At 41.8% G+C, this 20,809-nt stretch overlaps 2 protein-coding genes across 7 annotated transcripts in view; one reads left to right on the plus strand and one right to left on the minus strand.

Annotated features, from left to right (window-relative positions):
- Positions 1-2,073, plus strand: part of kcnip4 (Kv channel interacting protein 4) — a 142,588-nt gene extending 140,515 nt beyond the window's left edge. For all 6 annotated transcript variants that reach the window (XM_038730684.1, XM_038730688.1, XM_038730685.1 and 3 more), the window contains 2 exons: positions 67-129; positions 225-2,073. In XM_038730684.1, the coding sequence (XP_038586612.1) occupies positions 67-129; positions 225-272 (111 nt within the window). In that variant the 3' untranslated portion in view covers positions 273-2,073. The remainder of the gene's footprint in view (positions 1-66; positions 130-224) is intronic.
- Positions 2,074-2,663: 590 nt separating this feature from the next.
- sec24d (SEC24 homolog D, COPII coat complex component) lies at positions 2,664-18,988 on the minus strand. The gene is given in 23 exon segments (XM_038730683.1): positions 2,664-4,825; positions 5,282-5,371; positions 6,006-6,197; positions 6,489-6,668; positions 6,802-6,920; positions 7,554-7,692; positions 7,787-7,932; positions 8,048-8,144; positions 8,769-8,939; positions 9,263-9,379; positions 9,968-10,061; positions 10,583-10,774; positions 12,904-13,018; positions 13,021-13,027; positions 13,685-13,800; positions 13,966-14,104; positions 15,449-15,576; positions 15,971-16,082; positions 16,211-16,332; positions 16,982-17,251; positions 17,379-17,515; positions 17,818-17,917; positions 18,838-18,988. Coding segments are annotated over 23 exon segments (3,075 nt in total). The 3' UTR covers positions 2,664-4,684.
- Between the last annotated feature and the right edge of the window lie 1,821 nt (positions 18,989-20,809).

Genomic DNA, 20,809 nt, shown 5'->3' on the forward strand with positions numbered 1-20,809 from the left:
AAAGACTTAGATTTAGAAAACCTCCTTTATTTGTTCTTCATCTTTCCTTCCCTCTGGCTCCAACAGAAGATGGATAAGAATAAAGATGGGGTGGTAACCATAGACGAGTTCATCGACTGCTGCCAAAATGTAAGCCGGATATCCCGACACATCTCTTTCACTACTGTTGGCACGCTTGCGTTTTCTCATCACGTTGTTTCTTTTTTTTGTGTGTGTGTGCACAGGATGAAAACATCATGCGATCAATGCACCTCTTTGAAAATGTTCTTTAACTCTTGGCTGACTGTGGAGGCTTTGGAAGAGAACATCATCTTTAGCTTGGCCCACTAACTGACTTGGACTCATACCGTGTACAGAGTGCTATGCAGACTTTTGACCGTAGATAAAATATTGTTCATTACCGCGGGCCACAAGTAGGAGTAGGCAATACGGTGTGAGCACTCTGGAATGAGTCGCCTTTTTGAACATTTTACTGAATACTTAACTTCAAAGTTGACTTCCACCAGTTTCTAGTGAAGGGGGGGCGTTAGCTTCTGACATTATAAACACACAGGAAAAAAAGACATGCCTGATGAAGGGGTTTAGACCGGTTCCTTCATCTGTGTTGCAGCCTTGACGTGTTTTATTTACTGCCAGGTGAAATCACTGTGACTTTTTACAGCATCAGAAAAAACAAACAAACACTGAACAAAATATCGTCTGTTTTGACATTCCAGACTGGCTCTCACTTCCAGAGTGTTCTCACCCCCGACTTAGTTAACCATTGTGGTTGTGTCTTTTTGCTCTTTTGAAGGGCGCATTTAGAGAGAGAGAAAAAAAATATACATTGTACCATTTTCAATTGTATATACTACAGATAAAGCATTAGATGAGAAATCTATGAGAAACTCATGTGTTCATGTTTACTTGCCAACTAGAAAGAGACAACACGAGGATTGTATTGATGTCAAAAACCGGACCATACTATCGATGGTTTGTCTACAGAAGCACACAGGTAGCTATATTTACCATGAGTATCACATTAGCCTTCAGTGTATTTCATTAACCCTATATATGTATATTCCTTGTAAAGTAAACCAACTGTCATTTTGTTTTTGTTTTTACACTAAGAGCAGTGCTTGAAGTTATTTATATGGTATTATGGTCACTGTACAGCATTAAATGAAAGTTCGCGCTCGGGTGCATTTCAGGTCTTTAGATTTCTTCATGTTTTTATCAGAAAGGGCAGTGGGCTTTGCTTGTTGATACAAACACTGCAACTTTGTATTATACTCGTCATTTTTGGACCATCGGCTAATGCGCTTCCTGCTGTTTCCCTCCTCCTCGTCCCTGCGGGCTCAAGTTCAGCTGCCTGCACCTATATAGCCTGATTGGTTCTTGCTGCCCGTGATTACAGCACTGTTTGGCGCCCAAAATGTGAGCAAACACTAGGCATGCTGGGTAGAAGTCTCACTCACTGACTTCCTGTTGCTTGTTGGAAACTACTGGATCACTGGGAGAAGTGTCGCCGACATTATGTAAGTAAGTTACAGCGATATGTCATTTTTTCTTCTTTTCCACAATGACTTGGATCTTGGATACAGGAAGTGTCCATCAAACCAGCTACATATTTGAGAATCGGTTATTTTTTGACAGTTTATCGTGTTAAGATTGTGTTCAAATTCAATGTTCAGTCAGTATGCCACCACCCTGTATTACTGGGAGTAAACAGTCATAAAGATATAACTCTCCTCAGTGAGGCATGTTGCTCATTCATTTGTTGAGTAAAGAGAGTAGCACATTTTCTCAGTTGTATTCTTTTACTTATGTTATAATGTATGTGTATTTCCATCAAACCTGCCGTTTCTTTGCTTAGTTTGTGTGCCTTACTGTTTGTAAAATGATTTGTTTATATTTGGTTGGCAGTAGTCTCACAAATATGGTTATGACCTGATGAAATGGTGGGGCACACATTTTTGCAACATTATCCACTTTTAAACACCTACAATAGCATTTCTGCATTTCTCCTGTAAATAGTATCTCAAGCTCAGAAAGGTGAAAAGTGAACAAAATAAATTATACACCTTAAACTTCCAAAGTTGTGTTAAATGGTTTAACATACATGAAAGGTTGTATAAGACACTATAGTAGTGCCATTTAAAAAAGTGTTTGCATACACATTATTAGGTTTTCAGCTAGGAAATGCTCTTTAACACTTTACACATTTTCAAACTGTTAAGCTTAGAGAGGACAGAAACATCATGTTGGAACAACTGAAGCTATATCTTTAGCAGTGTGATAAATGCACGTTAAATCAGTTTAATTGACTTTAGATGCTTCATGATGACCGTCATGGTCAGAAGAAATGTATTGTCCAACATAAGCAGATCATGTTGTGGATCAAAAAGCACTTTATTCTGAATCGTCTCTGTCTGAGGAAGAGGCATCTGGCGCCCCCTCGTGGTGGCAAGAGGATAACACACCGCTGGACTGCATTGAAGATCATGAACAACGTGAATATTATTTGCTGTGTGTATAATATTTTAGTGTTCATTTTTGTGTTTGTGTTCAGTATTTAGACAAACATATTCAAACTCATTCATAAAGAGAGGCTTGTTTCATTTTGTTTGCCTGATCAACTTTCTGTACTGTAGAAGGCTAAACAACAACATTGAGCAGCATGGTTATGTCAAGAATTTAATTCATTTGTTGAGTTTGGAATAAAATATACATGGCGCACCAATCCCATGAATTTCCACAAGTCTACTCAAAAAGATTTAAAAAAACATCAACCGTCCAGCTTTCCAGTTAAATTGAAATCACTTCTTCCAACTTGAAATAGTAAGGTACTCAAATTACCTGAGATAAGTTGCATACAAACCAAAGAGATTGAAATCAGCCATAGAACTCTTGGACACATATTTTGACATACATTATTTGTTAACGACTAATATATATATATATACTTAAGGCAGATGGTAATATTTTGAAAACAAGAGTCATTGTGTATTTCATGTACAAAAAGACTTTGTAGGCACATGCACAGAATCGCACAATATTTATCAAATGCATACATGAATTACACTGAAGCAATTGCCTTTTATAAAAAATAGCAATGCAACACAGTATGTCACTGTGCTGAAAGTCAAGACTGAAATGTTACATATTATTATCAAGACAATTTTGCAGATTAAAGGAATTGGTGTAACACGATTTATACTTAGTTTTGGTTCAACAGTAAACTTCCTTTACACTAAAAGTCAAAATTTGACAACCCAATAGTAACTAATAAATCTAATATAACTGCCCTGACACTTTAGCCGCCGATTGTGGCGTCCTGACAGGTAAACTGCTTTCCAGTTTGTTCTGAAGGTCAGCTGCTGGAAAAAAAAAAAAAAAAAAAAAGTATTTCTCAAAATGAATCACTCCAACAACAGCAGATCGGATTATTTCCCCTCGCTGGATTGTTGTGTGACAGTTTTAAGGAAAAGCTTCATATATTTGTTCCCTAAACTTCCTCCCTTTTCCTCCCATTAGCAGCCCATTCCCGTTTTCTCATTACAAACTTGGATAAGTCTCCCTTCAGCGTCAATTTTTAGTTCCACTTCTGACTTGTACAGTGTAGGGAGGAAAAAAAAGCGTGTGTCATTTTTCATCAGGACACATGAGTGGGTCCTTGTTCTCTATGTAGAGCAACAGCTGTGTTCATTTCATTTTATCCTCACAACACCCAAACAAAACGTTTTCTGCGTCACCGCACACTGTGAAGATCAGAAATCCTCTACTATAAATGGTCAAAAAACCAAGTTGTTTTTTTTTGGTGGGGGGGGGGCATGTGTGTGTGGAACTGAATCACTCATGGTGTAGTGACAGGAATCATTTCTAGTCCTGGCAGCAGAGGCTTTAACTTCTGCTAAATAATAAAGTACCAGGTACTGTGGATACACTATTTAAATGTTTATTTTAAGTACACTTACCATCAGGACAGCAAAAGTGTGGTAAAATGTAGGAACCTCCAAGTTGTTTAGATACGGTAAAATGTCCTATTATATTATTTAAAAGAGAAACAAAGATTTTAAAATGACTCCTTACATATTTAGTCTTCACGGGAGAAAGTATTACAAAGACTGGCACACTTTATTGAGTTTCAAAGTGAACATCCACAGTATTGTCCACAAATAACCCCTTGTCTTGACACTGTAATTTCACACAGTGAAATGAAAAAACCCTCCACTTAACTCAATTTACAGCACAGCAGAGATATGTGTTGTATTGCTTTTGCCAGCAGGCCTTTTGCCTAAATGCATTCCGGCCTCAGGCACTGATGTCACACCGGCCTCCGCAGGCCATCATACACAAGTGTCTGTGTGGGAAATGCAGGATGTGTTGTGTCCATTTAACTTCTTCCAGTTTCATTTGGAAGTTCTACAAGTGACAAGTGGTTATTTGAAGATGATACTGTGTGTGTACTAAAGGATAACAAAAGCATGTGGAAAGGCAGCTTTGGACACCTCAAGGTAAAATCTCAAAATGGCTCTTCGTGGTTCCTCATTTCTCTGTAAAACACTTAACGAGTTTCTTTCTGTGGACCGTTCTCAAGAGGGAACCAACTGAGACTGACCCTGTGAGATTTGTGCATGGTCCGTTTGACGTCGCGTTTCTCTCGGGACAGTCGGGAAGGGGGACACTGAGGCCGAGGGGGGGGTTAAGTGAGCAGCTGCCGGATCTCTCGGTGAACGTAGCAAAGGAAGTCCATGTAGGAAGCTCCGCCGTGCAGCCCTTTATCCTCCACCAGGAACTGACGGAACAACAGCTCTGGTTTGTCTCTCTGCCTCACAATTTGGAGCTGAGAGGGGAGAGAGTGAAGAAATGTGATCTATTTCTTGTCCAAATGCAGGTTGACATGTGAGCGTATTCTTATAGATTTAGAGTAATAAATGTTATTCTAACTCCTCCTCTGCAATCGACCCATGCTAACTGCTCAATAGCACTGGGCCTGCAGTGAGTGTCAATTTATTTTTACTTTTAAACATTTTAGCATATCCATTTATACATTAATGTGATCAATAATAAAAACAAAATACATTAAATGAGGCTATTGTAGTTGTGGGGAGACATTTTAACTTACTAGCTCCACTAGAGGGAGGCAGAGATCAATAAAAGCAGTGGGCTTTAATTCAATTTGTTTCCCCCTGTGTTATCTCAGCTAATGTTTTCTCTAGTATTTATTAATTTGTTCTGTTTTTGTCATTTGACAAATTAAAGCACAGGCCTTTTTACATTGCTGCTGTGGATATCTTACCTTCATAGAGTTAGGCCTCTTTTCAAGCAGGCCATCAATGATGGATCGGACCTTCTTTGACAAGGCGTTGTCCAGTTCTGGCAGCGCACACTGCAAAACACAATTAGAATAATTATAGTAAGGGTTAAATAAGTCCATGTATACATGTATTATATTTGGACGGGTAAAAGAGCATTGTTACATCATGATGTATTGATTAGAGGATGGGAAGCGAGCCTTGATTTTATAAAGCTGAGATCACTTAAAAACAAAATTAAAAGAAGTTGTTACTTTTTCCCTGAATTGCTAATACTGACTAAAGTTGGTCTACTTTGACACATTCCTGCTCTACGTTCCATTCCTCCTCTTATGCACCGGCACCACATGTTGAAATGTTGTTTTGAGTTCTGCCTGGAAAATAAATGTCAAACTTTGTGTGAGGTTTATGGGTTTAATTCCAGTATGGTTGACTCAGTCACTTGAGCTCATTTTACAGATTTAACTTGTGCAGTGGATCACTACTGGATCAAATCATGATCAGATGTAAGATTTTATTTCCAACGATCTTTCTGGGTTATAAAGTGCTTGTTTCCAAGCCACATCGCCTAACTAAACATCCAGACGTTCTCTCACCATACTGTAATGCGTCTGGGCACCACAGAGGTAAGAAGATGTCTCATGTAAAAAAGCATGTACTGTTTCATTTGTTTATGAATATGCTGAGGTCTACTGAATAAATTCTGACCATGTGTCCTTGCAGGTGGGCGAGGGAGGGCAGGTTAAAGATGCTCTGGATGAGGTCTGGCGGGCTCGCTTGGCCCAGCCACAGAAACATGGAGTGGCCGTTCTCCAGCAGGAACATGCCAGAGTCTGTCAGACGCTCCTCCGAACAGCGCACCGGAGCGGGCAGAGCCTCGCTGCTAACGTCCATGTTGTGCTGGCAACAAAAAAAAGAAGACATTTATTAGATTACAACACTTGAAATGGGAGAGTGCAGTCATTTAAGACCCCCACAAGCTAAATGCACATGTTCCCTTGTATACGCCAAATTATCTATTTGGTTAATTGGTTAGTCATATGAAAATCTTTCTGTAGCTCATCCCCCTTCACTGACGTCAGTTTAAAGGGGGGGGACTCAATAGGAGATAAATGCATAGTTGGGGAAAAAAAAAAAGTATGAAAAGATAGTGTCTCAAAAGTGCTCTGTGTGTGTGAGTTTGTCCCCTACCAGCGGGGTGAGGCGTGGGTAGAGCAGCAGCTGTGAGTCCTCCACCCCCATGGCCATGACCGACAGCCTTAGATGGGCTCTGTCGTCTGTTGAGAGCTCTGTGCTGCCGACCAAGGGAGCCGTTTTCATCAGGCTGTTCATGTAGACCGGAAACACCTTCATGGCATCAGGCAGGATCAGCTACATATGGACACATGCGTCAAAATGTCGCTCTATTATTGTGTTCCCGATGCTACGCACAAGGTGTTCTTTGTATCCTGTAATCAAAGCCTAAATTCAACAAATGTCATCCCAAGCGCTGTTCTGCACTGACCTGGCTGGCAGCGGAGGGGCTGGCACAGTTCTTCCTGTAGCAGGCCAGCATGTGGGCTGTCTGGTTGACCAGGATCTCCCTCACATTCTTCAGAGGCTGGTTCAACATGGCACGGTAAGCTGAGTGGGCACGAGAAAAGGTTAGTTAAAATACAGGAGAGGGGGAGGCAGGGGCCTGACTGGCAGCTAAGGGGAGTGAAATGCAAAAAGATGAAAGATGAGGGGAAAAAAAGATTTAGGCGCAGAAGAAAGAGAGCACGGGGGAGCTGAAGAGTAACAGGACGAATGAAAGGAGGCAACTGAAGGTCAGTAATCCAGCTGTACTTGAGGCTTCGCTGTGTGCAGATTACAGAAAGCCTCTGTCATCAGTACTTTATGTGAAACATGTGGTCCTTATTTTCACAACTCATTCTTTTACTCATAAGTCTGCGAACATTAGTGGATCATCGAGAGATGCGTGGGGGAAATTCAACAAAGGTCAGGATGATAGCACAGTACATCAGCAGGCCACGTCTGCACTACGTTAGACCTGCAAATAAAGAGAGCTGACAGTGCGGGGTGGCTTGACCTCAAATAATGGACTGTTTAAGAATCATGGGAGACAAAACAGTTTTCTTCCTGTTTCAGTGTCAGCAAAGGATGTTTCAAGTTAGTGTGTGTGGCTATGAAGAATGCAAATTTAAAGATAAAATGAAGCCGTGAAGAGACTAGCTTTGTGAATTTTAGTGTCGGTAAACGTAAAAGGACAGCCACCTGATTTGGCAAAGAAGTTGATGAGGGAGTCGGTCTCGCAGCTCTTGAACATCTCTGACAACTGCGAGCTGCAGTTCAGGTTGAGGTTGTGGATGCGGAGACGTCGCTGCCCGTTGATGGTGGTGTACAGCAAGGCGCACTGGGAAAACGGGGTGCAAACTAAAGTTAGAACCGCCGCCTCAGGGATTTGACTCCTGACAGCACCGAAAGCAATTGCAAGTACAGGCACGTACCTGCATGAGCGCCCCGGTCTCCTCGCTGAGCGCGTCGTCGTGCTTGAACTCCACGGTCACGACCTTATCGCAATCCACAGCTGCCATTTCTATATCTGTGGTGTTGTTCATGTGGATGGCACCGAAGAAGTCTGTTGCTCTGAAGCCTGAGGGAAGACGCATACAGAAAAATGTACAATACTGGGCTCATCTCCTTGTAGCACATGGGTAATCTTGGGTAATCGCAAACTGTAAGTGCTAAAGTCTCATTCCATTTCTTACCTGTACTGGTACGAACGCGCATGATGGCGTCAAATCCGATGCTTTTCTTCAGGTCTTTCCTCAGGTCTCTCAGGAAATGCTCCCCGTCTGTCTCCACCTGACGACAACATCCGAGTGCATTTGAGTGAGCAGCAGATATTTTTATATGCACAAGCTTCAACCAGCAGGTGGCAGTGTTGTCACAGTTCAGTCCTGTGTCAATGACAGCACGGGACTAAACTGCGCACACAAATGTACCTCAAGTAATTCAGTCTAATACCACAAGAGGTGATTTGTTTTGTCATTTTGGGAGAAAGTGAAAAATACATGAACACTAACTGTGATAATTTAGCTTTTATGGAGTGATAAAATAATGTAGCTCTTAGTGACATATTATGTGATTAATGCCTGCACTGTACTGTTATTTATAATGTATTTCAGTGTAGGTTTAGGCCATGTGCGTTAAACTGCATTGTACTGCCTCAGGATGTGGTGTGTTTGTAAAGTTTGGAGCAATTTCCCATGCTTGTTCCACCATTCCTATGGGACAGGTCTATAATAGACTGCGGGTCCTGAGCCAAAGTCATTACGTGGCTACAACTATTTTTTTTATTAGGCTGCAAATGTCTTTGCCTGTGTGTTAAAGAAATAAAAACTGGGGAGGAAAAAAAAGTCTGTCTGCAACACTGTCAATGTCCTTGTATGTGCTACTGTAAACCGGTATACCTGCTGAATGTTGTACCTGGAAGTTGTTGTACTTGTAGACGGAGCCTCCGGTGTGCGAGGGCACGTCTGCCATGGTTGCTAAGTCTACGTACTGGCTGGGGAAGAGGAAGAGATCCACGCAGCAGCCCTGCGCAACACACTCCTTAGAGAGCTGCTCATACACTCCTTTCTGAGGCTGGAACAGGGTCTAGGGGAAAACACAGACAACATAATTAGAGCAAGTCAGCAGCCCCCTGAAGAAGCAGTCTCAGATTTCAAATAAAGCTTCAAGACATCACCCACCAGATCCTACTCTCTCGTGCAGAAGAGCACACGTTTAAATATAATAATTTCAAAATGAAGTTCAAAACTTAGGTTTCTTGTAATGACGGGCATTTATATAATTTGGTAAGAACCCTCTTTTGTTGTTGCAGTTTTAAAACTGAGCCCTGGCCTGCAATGGCTGTTTACTCAATCTACATTTGGCAGCAGTCTGTATTTGGAGAACACACTGTGCAACAAGCTACTCACTTTCTCTTTCTCAGTGTTGACCAGCTTTTTGTCATCCCTGTTCTTCAGTTTGCCGGGAGCCTCGGCAGTGGGCATGGAGGAGTGGAAGATGAAGAGCTTCCCGCTACATTCTGCTGCCTGGAAGGGAGACAATGATGATATTCTCAAAAGAAGGCCGTGTTGCTGTGACGCGTTGTTTATAGCGTTATAATGAAGTCGTGAGGTTACAGGGTGCAAGTTTTACACTCCTGCAGAGGATCCTCTTCTTCTCATAATAATAAACCTTATTTACAAAGCCCCCCCGGATAAAGAAAAGATGTAAGCAGTGCCCAAACTAAAATTCTGAACATGGACAGGCATGAACAAATAAATACGTCTCAGGCTCTTTGCTGTTGTGTAATGTCACAACTGCTTCCAATTAAAAGCTGTGTGTGAACTTTTCCTTTACTGCACTCCAGAAGACTGACCTCACATCACTGGAAACGGACTTGGACTCGAAAATAAACACAAACATATCAGGAGGAGAAAAAAAAAAAGAATCTTCGCCAAGCTGATAGGTCGAATGAGTTCAGGCGTTGATGCCAGAGTCGGGGTGAGCGATACGTTTGTTTTAGTTTGTCTAAATATTTCAATCTTGTGGGTGCAATTTTTCTTTTGTTAAGATTTAAGCTGCAGTAGGCCCATGGTCTCCCACTTTATGTTGACAGATGTCACACTGTTGCTAACCTTGAATGCCTCGATGCCAGCCTGGATGACGGGGGCAAAGACCGTTTCGCTCTCGTTGGTGTCGGCAAACATATCAGGAATCTGGTCCAGGAGGCTAGAGAGAAGAGGGACAGGATTATGGCTCTGTCGTTGTAACTCACAGCCAGCTGACTTGCAATAGACTCATCTACTGTATTATGATTTACTTTTTTTATTTAACCTATATTTATTCAGAGACCTCACTGAGAGCAACCTCTCATTTGCAGGAAGGCCCTGATCACAATCACGCCGTTACACATTCACACCTGGAAGCTGCCCAGTACAATCGCTGCTTGGTCTGCTGGCCACTGAGCAGTTGGAGTTTTGGGCCTTGCTAAAGGGCACCTCAGTGGTGGTAATTGAGGGAGGGGTAATTGAGGGAGGGCAAGCACTGCTTGTTTTACTTTCACACCCAGATTTATCCTGCTTGTCTGGGGATTGAACCGGCAACCTCATAGTTACAAGCCACCACTGCCCACTACTACTTAAAACTACTTAAACTTGGGGGACAACATGCCTAATTCTCTCTCCCCTCTACTGCGTGGGGCATCCAGGATAACCACTTCTTCAACAAATTAATCAAAAGTTGTTTCTTACTTGGAGATAACGGCCCTCGAGTCCTGGTAGTTGACGAGGAAGCCGTCGAGCAGCGGGACAAACATCTCAGCTGTGTCTGAAACCACCATCATCTGGGGCTGGGCCAGAGCGCTCTTCACGTTGTAGAAGTGGAGGACCTTGTTGTATGTGACGAAGCCAACCTTGATCGCAGAGCTCTCCATGCCGTCCTCTCTGGTGAGGGAGAACAAGCATCAGTGAGGTCCAGGACATTTCTAGTAAATCAGCTGAAATGTTATTTGCAATGGCGCCGTGCGTGCAGTGTATAAAATCTAGTTTGATGTCAAAGCTGATTTACAATTTACAAGAGTTCACTGTCAAACCGCAGCCATTGTTGATATCTTACTCCATGACTGCTTTCAAGACCTTTTGTATATTTCTACTACATAGCAGAAAATCCATTTCATCCATTTCAAGCACTTGTCCACCAAATAAAAGGGCCATTTCACAAACCAAGTCAAACTGGCAAGTGTAAACATCCGTGATGGACTTTCTTTTTATCAATGTTTAAGCCAACGTCCTAATTGGTGATCCAAAGAGAGAGGGGAAGGAAATAGCAGCTACAGGTTTACTCAAGCCGAGCAAATGTTGGTCGGTAAAGAAAACAACCAAACCCATTTACTTGTGAGTCATGCCTGCTATTTACATTTTTTTTACTCCCTCTTTGTCCATTTCTCTCAGTATTATAGCCAACTTGCTTCTACATTTACTATTAGAAAAAGGGGCAATGCTTTATTTGACATGTCTGTATTTTCCTAAATATTTCCGCGGGGACATTTCTGGAAAGAACAATGTACATTTTTACCATTTATAGGAACAATACATGTCCGTGAAAGAACTGCCTCATTTAAACCAAAGTAAATATTAATGTTATTGGAAACTTTATTTTTCATCTGCATTAAATTGTATGGTTGCATAAAGACAAATGTGATGTTTAGCTGATTTGCTGAGTACTGACTAAAAGATGAGAATGATAAGAGAATATTAAGGAAGTGTAACAATTTAGCACGGTCTGTTTTCACTTTACTTAGTACCATATTACAGAAACGTTTTCGTTTCATTAATTAAGAAAAGACTGACCTATGAAATAAAGCGTTACCAAAAAATGTCTTTTGTCTGTAGATGAAGTGCTACTAAAAGAAATAAAAACATGAAAACCCCTGACATTTACCAGAACACTCTGAACATGGGGTGTGGAACGGGTAGCTGAACCACAACTGTACATCAGAAAACCTTTCACCATCACAGTCATTTAAAAGCGTTCTTTACTGACGCTGCCAACTGCAGTTTGTAGGTCTCTCTTCCTAAATCATACAGACACACTGAGAAACATATAATGTGGCTTGAAACCGTTGCAAACGTCCTTAGAAGTAAATATGCTGCTGGTCAGCCATGAGCCCACAGCTCCTCCGTGAACATCAGCCGCAGGTGCTGCTGGAAATAACGGACTCAGAAGGGATGAGTTTATTCTGTTCTTTCTCATACCAGACAGTGATTAAAAATACCAGTGATACCAGTGACTCCATGTCTACATCTGCATTTACTTAAACCAGGCTCTAGCTTTATCTGGAGGGGATTAAATTAAATACTGCAGAATTACATGAACTATATAAAAATGCATGGTGTCCAAATGCTTTAATTTAGAGCCTGTACAAACAGAAGTTAAGATTCAAACATAGCTGAAGAGGAGGGGGGGCTTAACTGAAGTACACTTCTACTAAGTGTTTTAAAGATGATGTCATGGCAGTAGACAAATATGGCTATATTGCTGCTGGAACTATTGGTTCTAATGGAGGTGGTTATTTTATGAGTAAGGAGGTCAAGTACATCATTCTCTCTTCTGTGATAAATCAAAAACTCACTTCTGTGGGGGGAAATGCTTACACACAAAACCAGAGCTGGCTGTACGAAAACACGCTTTTTGTTTTGGATGCCGTTCAGAGATGAGAGCTTTCACCATATTTTCTATTTCTGGCAGGCTCAGCACCCTCCCTAACTGATTTCTGCAAAACTTCATGCGAGCATGTTCAGCTGATGAGAACAAATAGTTGGTTGTGTGTTGAAGACTTAAGGGAAGTCCTTATTGGGCATGGTATATTATGTTGGATATGAACAGCATTTAGTTTATATTTTAAACTGATTCTGGGACACTTGAATATGTTGAGGATTTGGTTGATGTGGAAAAGTGGTGATGTGGAAGTTCTGCTAGTCTCTTATGCTGGGCTCTAGGAGTCCGTATGCATGGCACCTAATGTAGCAGATGATATATATTAAAATCCTTTTTTGTGATTCATTGTGTGTACCTGGGCAGATTCTCCAGCAGAGTCTTCAGCTCGTCACATATCAGTTTGACCAGTCCACTTTTAACGTTGTTGTAGGACACGTCAATCATGAAGATGTATCCAGGAGGATTTGGGGCTTGTTGTTCTGTGGGAGAAGAAGGCGGCAGGTGTAACGCGGCTTGACAGGCATGCAGCATAAAATATCTCATTTCAAAAGGAAATGAGAAAGAAATGTTTTATTGTGTGAACTCTTGAATAAAGCGGTTATGAGCAAACAAAGGATTCCCCTTTTCAGTCCTGGATCACCTAAATGAAGGCTTTAATCATCATACACAGAGGCCCAAAGCCTGGGGTCTTCTCTTATTAGTTCTCTAATCCCAGAGATGTTTCTGTGAGGACACCACGACAGTTATGAATCCCTGAACGGAGGGCGAGATAGTGTGTGTGGTCTGTCAGGAGGACGTTGTTATGTTTCCCCAGTTACTGTACAACCCATGACAAGACACTCAACTTGCAGGCTTTTGTCTAATAGCTGGCCTGCAGAGGCTGTGTATAAGTCTTAATAAACAGAGCAAAAGTAGGCCAGAGGAGTGACTCAACTTTGCCAGCTCACTCTGACCCTCAGCCTCCATAGAGTCTATTTCAAGTGACAAAACTTTTATGACACTTTACTTTCTGTGTTAAATCATTTTTTTAAAACTCCAGCAAACAGTCCCTAAAATGAAGTGCCTGTTTCAAGGTAATTCCCCCTGCATAATGTGTATTGAGTAGTTGTCAATGGATGTTAGTAGTTGTTCTGCACCTTGCAGTATTCCAGGGTGGCTGCAAACTCGTAGGACCCCAGGGACAGCTCAGGCCTCTCATACAGGTCCACCCTCCGGCCCATGTGGTCAAGATGTTGGAAGTAGAAGGCTGGCACTACAGCAAGACAAAGAAATACAACTGAACATAGAACTCTGCATAATATCTTCAGTTTAACACTGCCCTGTTGTCTTTCTTCTGTTCTTCAAAGTAAAGTCAATTACTTTTCGTTTTGATTTCAAAAGTCAGTGTGCATGTATTTTTTTTGACACTGTATTGTACCTTCATTGACACAGTTGCAGAAACCACACTGGTAGCGACGACCTCCATCAATAAACTGCATGTAGGGACACATGTAGGCCTTGCATCGATTGCAGCGGATTGGGCCCGTCTCGCCGTGGTTCACAACATATAGAGGAGTCTATGCAGGGACACACACAAGACTTCATGGTCTAGTTTTCAACAGCTGTTCCTAAATTAAAGCACTGTCACTGAGTACTGTAAGCAGGCCTCTGACCCTAACCCACTGTTTATTTAACACATTCATTAAAAATGTTTGCCTCAAATGGACTCACCTACCCTAATACACATGCAGACAATGCAGCAAGCAGATTTATTATCAGACTGGAGAGTTTAACGTGGAGAGTCAAAGTGTTTACATTGTTTTAATAACCCAGTTGTTTACCAGTGCAGAGAACAAAACCTGTTGGATCACAAAACTTATGCATACAGCATCCAACAACAACATGCTCTTTGTATGTGTATGTGTGACTATGCTCCATGCTGCACTCGATGGAATCAAATCTGCAGTGCACTCAAGTTTGATTCCTTTTGTATAAACTTCCCTTTCTTCTTCAGTGGTCCCTGCAGATCTGACATTCGCTAATTAGCCTTATGCCAGATGAGAGAAAGCTAACATTGCCTAAAAAGGCCAGTCGGTGCCTGGGACAAGGGGGGGGGGTATTTCTAAGGCAGGATTCTTGGATCACATATGAACCAAAAGGAGGTCATTCACGAGAGTAATGAACTTTTGTAGTATACAGAGACATCTATCAAGTATATTTGGTGGTTGCATGTTCCAAATTGGCTTTTTTTAAATAAAAGAAAATTAAAAGAAAAGAAAATACCAAACTCAATTCTACAGGTAAATGCCAAAGTGGAAAAATCATAAACAAAACCCTGTGTCTCAATTAAGGCCTGTAGTAGTGAGATTTAAGAGCTAGATTTTTGACTCCTCAAATTAGAGAATATAGAAAAATCCTTTCTGGGGAAATGCAAGAAGTTGGGGTCTACCACAAGTGTTCTTTAGTCATTCATAAGTCATTCTTGAGATGACACAGTGCGCTCTGCGGATAGAAATGCTTTGGTGTGGGTTCAGTGTTTTTGTGTGCGCCGTTTGCCACATATAGAATGTAGGCCCACCCAAGAAGAGTTTTTGCGTTTTATGATTTTCTTTCCTTTCAAAAGTCTGCGTGGAAATGCGAAAAGTACAGCTTGACTGAAAATATTTGAGTAAACATCAATGCATCAGAAAAGAATCATCAAAAGTCAGGAAACAAGGCGGTGACGCAGCCTACTCAAGCGGCGACTGATGCTTCCCACCAGGAAAATGTGTTTTTGCACAGCGAAGCTAGGAATCTATTCAGTTCTCTCTCTCTCTCTCTTTTTTGTTTATCGTAACAGATGATTATGTGTCGCTGAAGTTATTTGATCATTTTTAGATGGTGCAACTGGCCTTAAGTTAGAATGTGAAACCATGACTTACCTCATTCTTTGGCAAACTGGCAAAGGGTTTAATGATGGAAGCCAGGGGCACTTGGCACTGTTTGGCCAGGTCGGCGGTGCAGGGTAGGGAATAGGTGGTGCAGCGTATGAACCTGGGACTGGCATTGCCTGTTGATTAGCAAAAAGGAGGGTTAATGACGTCACTATTACGACAGAGCACATCTGTATTACAACTCTCAAATGCCTGTGGGCTATAATTCTCCATGTTTAACTTACCATTACTAGAAATAATAATTAGATCAGTCAGTAATTAAAATTCTCATGGAAATGTCATTATTTTGAGCAGAAGCCTAGAAATTATAAAGTTCATACCACAAATGACAGAAATGACTTAACTCGATGTGCTCAAGTATTAAAAAAATGTGTTTAAAAAAGTCTTATTCCCCCCTCCAAATATATGAAAACTGTTTTAATCGGGATAATTGGATGTTCACCTACAGTTGCAACAGATTAACATCTATTAAAAATGTTTGTGCTTAAAGAAAAGTTTACATGTTATTACCTTGGTCATGTACTGTAAAGTCAGTGGTGACCAGAGGTGGAACCTGTCCTCTGACGTTTGTGTTGAAGACCTGCCCCCCATGTTTTGCTTGGTCATCCTCAATGACTTGGGTCTAAAGCAGGCAAGTTATGCATTACAGTACAATAGGATACAAACAGATACTTCATTAACAGTTACTGCTTAAATACATGTCAAAAAAATAACGCAATGTTCATCAAGTTTGCTTATTAGTCAACTCACTGTGCTGGGGATAGAGTCAGGGTCCAGTTTCTTCTGAGGGGGTCCCGCCAGTCCGCCTGGTGCTCCAGGGAAGGCCCCTGGCATGCCTGGCTGGGGCCCGGCCATTTGTCCCCCAAACTGACCTGTACATCAAAACAGGATATATACTGGCTGTTAAATGGCATGAAGGTCAGAATTGTGTGTGCAGCAGAGCTCTGTTTTGTTGACTAAATGTAAGCTGTAGAATAAGTTCTGATCCGACTGCGCCGACTATTCAACATATAAAATTGTTCTATGACACAGAGCAACCTCGGAGGAAAATCAAGCCTCAAAGACATTTTCTGTCGTAAATGGCTATATGTTTTTTTTTTTTTTTTTTACTGTGTTGTGGTTTCAAATATTTCGGCTAATTTCTGACCACACAATCCATCCGCTGAGAATAAGTGGGGGTGGTGATGGTGCAGTGGATAAGACACATGCCTTTGGTGTGAGAAACCCAGGTTCAATTCCCACTGTGACACATCCATTAATGTGTCCCTAAGCAAGACACTTAACCCCTAGTTGCTCCAGAGACATGCAACCTCTGACACACTTGGCAATTGTAAGTCGCTTTGGATAAAAGCGTCAGCTAAATTAATAACTGTAGTGTAAGTAACTAATCTTACATGAAAAAAGCTGTAATATCCTTTTCAGAATACTTCTTATGACTGGTGTGAGTCAAGTCAAGTCTATTTTATTTATAAAGCTCAGTGTCACAAATCCTCCGTCCCTGTTTTTTTGGTTTACAGTTACCTGCTTGTTGTGGGTATCCAGGTGGACCAGCACTTCCTGGACCGGGCTGCTGAAAACCTCCAGGTCCTGGAGGAGGTGGTCCGGGGAAGGGTCTACCCATGCCTGCCATCGGTGGGGGTGACTGCGGTGGGGACATCTGGGGGGACATCTGGGGGGACTGCAGGCCTGGATGCATCTGTGGGTGGCCCATCGCTGGAGGAGGGGCTGTTTGGAAAGGCTGCTGGGCTACAGAGTTTGGTGGAGGAGGAGCGCTCTGCATGGGACCTGGGGCTACACAAGTGAGAAAGGAAATTCAGACAATTAAAACAATCTGGTGAGTCCATTCTTGCTGTAATTTTTCAACGCCCCGCCTTATCCCTTGAAGTATGAAGTATAAATCATTACATATCAAACATACCATAGTTGCCCAGGTTCATGGCACTCATCTGATTGGTGAGCTGCTGCGCTGGAGGCGGGGCCGCAGAGGCCATGTTGTTGTATGGGGACTGTGGAGGTTGTCCATAAGCTGCAGAAGCAGCTGGTGGCGCAGGGTATCTGAGGAATATAAGAAACAGTTATTAATGTACAGCAGGTACAGTACTTAAAGCTGTAACATGCAATGTGAAAAAACACGGTCCACACAGATCTGTTGCGCCTAATCCTTGCTGATTAAAACTTTTTTTTTACCTGGACAATCACTCAGTTTAACAATGAAGAGCCCCTTATGGTTAATGATCTTTATATATATTCCTTCATGTATTTCCACTGCAATGCTTACACATTTATAATCTTCCTGTGTTGATTTCAGAGAGAAATGTGGCTGTGCCAAACAGCTGCTGCTTAGTGAAGATTGTTACCTTTGTGGATGTGCTCCATTCTGCTGGATGTTTGGATTGTACTGACTGGACACTGGAGGTGGAGGCATACCGGCAGCAGAGGAAACTGGCTTCATCATACCTGCAGTGAGTAACAGACATGTGTCTACACTGTATCAGAGGTGTTATCCACACCAAAGTAAGGCTTCAAAAAAACCTGACTTTTTAAATAAATGCCTGAACACATCTCTTTGACTGAAACTGTTGATCCAAACATCAATCTGGTTCCAGTGCTGCCCACTGTCCATTGTGTCCACTGTCAAGTATAAGAATAAGAAAACCTTTATTTGTCCCACCGTGGGGAAATTGCGGTTTGCAAGAGCAAAGACAAGAGCAGAGATAGATAAGTGTACAAAGTAGCATAAACAAGTGTCAGACAAGAAAGTACCATTCTTACAGTAAATAAAAACAAAGGTATTGTACATAAGATAAGACTAAAGTGTGGCTGCAGTTGATCTCCACGCTGTTGTCGAGGAAGCATTTCAGTTTCTTTGACATCATCTTGACCGTGTTTTATCTAAAGACCTTCAATATATCAGTGTTTCTGCTGAGAGTGTATGGACTTCAAAAATGGGGTTACACTTTAATCATATGGAGCTGGTTGTTGTGACACTTAAAATAAAGCCAATAAAGTCACTGTATCTTCGCTCGTGCTAGAACATGCGCACTATCACAATGGTGCAGCACATGAATTATTTAAAGGCTAGACACACAACTTCACTCCATGACACATAAAACATAATGAAATATATGATACAAAAGCACGTTCAGCTGCAAACTACCACACGTTACGAGCCATTACTCATATTCTTCAAGCCGGCCAGCCCAAAACAGCAAACATCATCTCTGAAAGCTTGGGAAGTGTGAGCTTTGCTTCAGCTGACACAATTCAAGTATGAATGAGCTGCTGTTGCTAGGTGGCAAGATTGAACTTGATAAATGAAAGCCGAACAACCTTGTTATTCGGTAAACAATCTAAACACAAGAGTACAAGTCCTTTACCTGTTGGTGGAGTGTTGAACACCTGAGGCGGCCCCCCATAGTGCCCATAGTGTGGCTGTGCAGGACCAGTTCCAAATCCGCCTTGGTAGCCCCCGATCCCTGGCTGGGCCTGGGAGTACGGGGGTGTAGCAACATAACCCTGTTGACTCATGTTGATGGGATGACTGTTACTGTCTTCTCATGCCTGGGTGAATGAGTTTTAACAACCTGTTAAGTTGATAGAGTGAAATTTAAAGTCTGCATGACATATACATGTACTTTAGTGTTTCTACTTAATTTATGACAACAAATGATACAGAAATAGAAACTGAAAATGAATTGTTCGGGACAGTTTGCATCTATGTTATGAATGTATATCTTTCATAAATGTAGCATGTTTGCAAAGCCACACCAATTACAGCTGATATATGACCTCATGCTATCATCAGCGCCCCTATCATTTGGACCTTTGGCATCTCTTCTTGAGAGATAAGGCAAGGCAGGCCTATCGTCGCAAATATTGTCTTCAAGTGCACAAACATGAGTTGTCGCTTTCTGTTTTTGCTGTTAGAGCTACAATTAATTCACAGCTATTATAACTTGCAGTGTTTACCCTTACATTTGCATAATACAGGCAATATGAGTACCCATTTAGGCCTGTATAATTAAGGCCATTTATACACCCTCTTGCAGCCAACCGCACCTTTTGCACTTTGTCTAAGTTTTGACCTACAGGCTGTCAATGGACTATGAGTTTTTCTGTCATCTGGGACGCAGTAAATAATGAGTTATAAAAGCAGTTGGTCTGTATGGACTATTTAAACAAGTTGAACTCCGGTTGAGTAGGGTCAACAAAAATAACAGCTGCGTACTAACAACTCCACGAAAGCCCTTTATTGCTACATAATAAACCAAGTGAACACATGTTACCCAAACAGAAAGCATAAGGAAAAAGAAATAACCGTGGTTATGTCTTCAGCTCAATAGTTAATTGACCTGTCTGTTGTTAATCTGACACTTCCGAGAATTGCCACGTCAAAGACCGTTATGATGGCTAACGTTAAACATCTGACAGCATCCCTGCCTTCCTCAGATCCAGCTGAACGGACACACATGTTGTCCTCTTTTTAGCACAATACTGTGGCTACAAAACGCACGGCTTCACACCTTGTCGAAACAGCGCAGTTAACGTGACAGCACGGCACCTCGTCAAGTGTTGATGAACATTAACACGTTGACAGAGCGAGAGAGAGCATCTTGCTAGCTACGCGGAAATTACTACAAAGTTTTCCACTGCACAAGAGGCGCTTTCATTTAAAGGCTTATAAGCAGTCAAACAAAGCCTCGCCTGAGACGGAATTACACATTTATTCTGGCTACGTGTAAATGTTGTCGTGGTGGTATTTACCTGAATATTGGGCAGAGTCCTCTTCGCTGCCTACTGCCCTCAGTGAAAGCAGAGTGCCACGTCAAACTACACCAGAGCGCCGGTCCACTCTGCTGGTTACGCGACGCAAACCAGCAGTGTCGACACAGTGCATATATTTCAAAATAAAGCCATCTACGGCGAATAAACGTTATTACACTATATGAATGACGCTAACACAACACTCGTTTGTAAAACCGTACTTTTTACATCTTAGTAAAACAAATTTGATGCTCTGTATACCCGTGTTATTTGTTTGAAAAACGTCATGTTATGCTTTTATCTTGAAAAATAAACAGCTGGACTTCTGGTTTTGGTTGTTGTGTTTTTGTCTAACTTCATTCGGCTATGAGCGTATTTGGCGCTGTACGCATGCGTGGAAAAGAGGGAACCCATACACGTCAGCACAGGGGATGTAGACCTGTGCATCCCTTTATAATCATGCGTTTCATCATTATGACTGCTTTCACTCTCTACACTCTCTCGCCTACACTAAATATGTACAGCAGTTCTGTTAAATCGAAATTACATTCTAAATTACAATACCAAGAACTGATAGCCTACTCT

Source organism: Micropterus salmoides, unplaced genomic scaffold (assembly GCF_014851395.1).
Source record: "Micropterus salmoides isolate LMB-PRFRI ecotype aquatic unplaced genomic scaffold, ASM1485139v1 Ms_hic_scaffold_2, whole genome shotgun sequence".
Taxonomy (NCBI): Eukaryota; Metazoa; Chordata; class Actinopteri; order Centrarchiformes; family Centrarchidae; genus Micropterus; species Micropterus salmoides.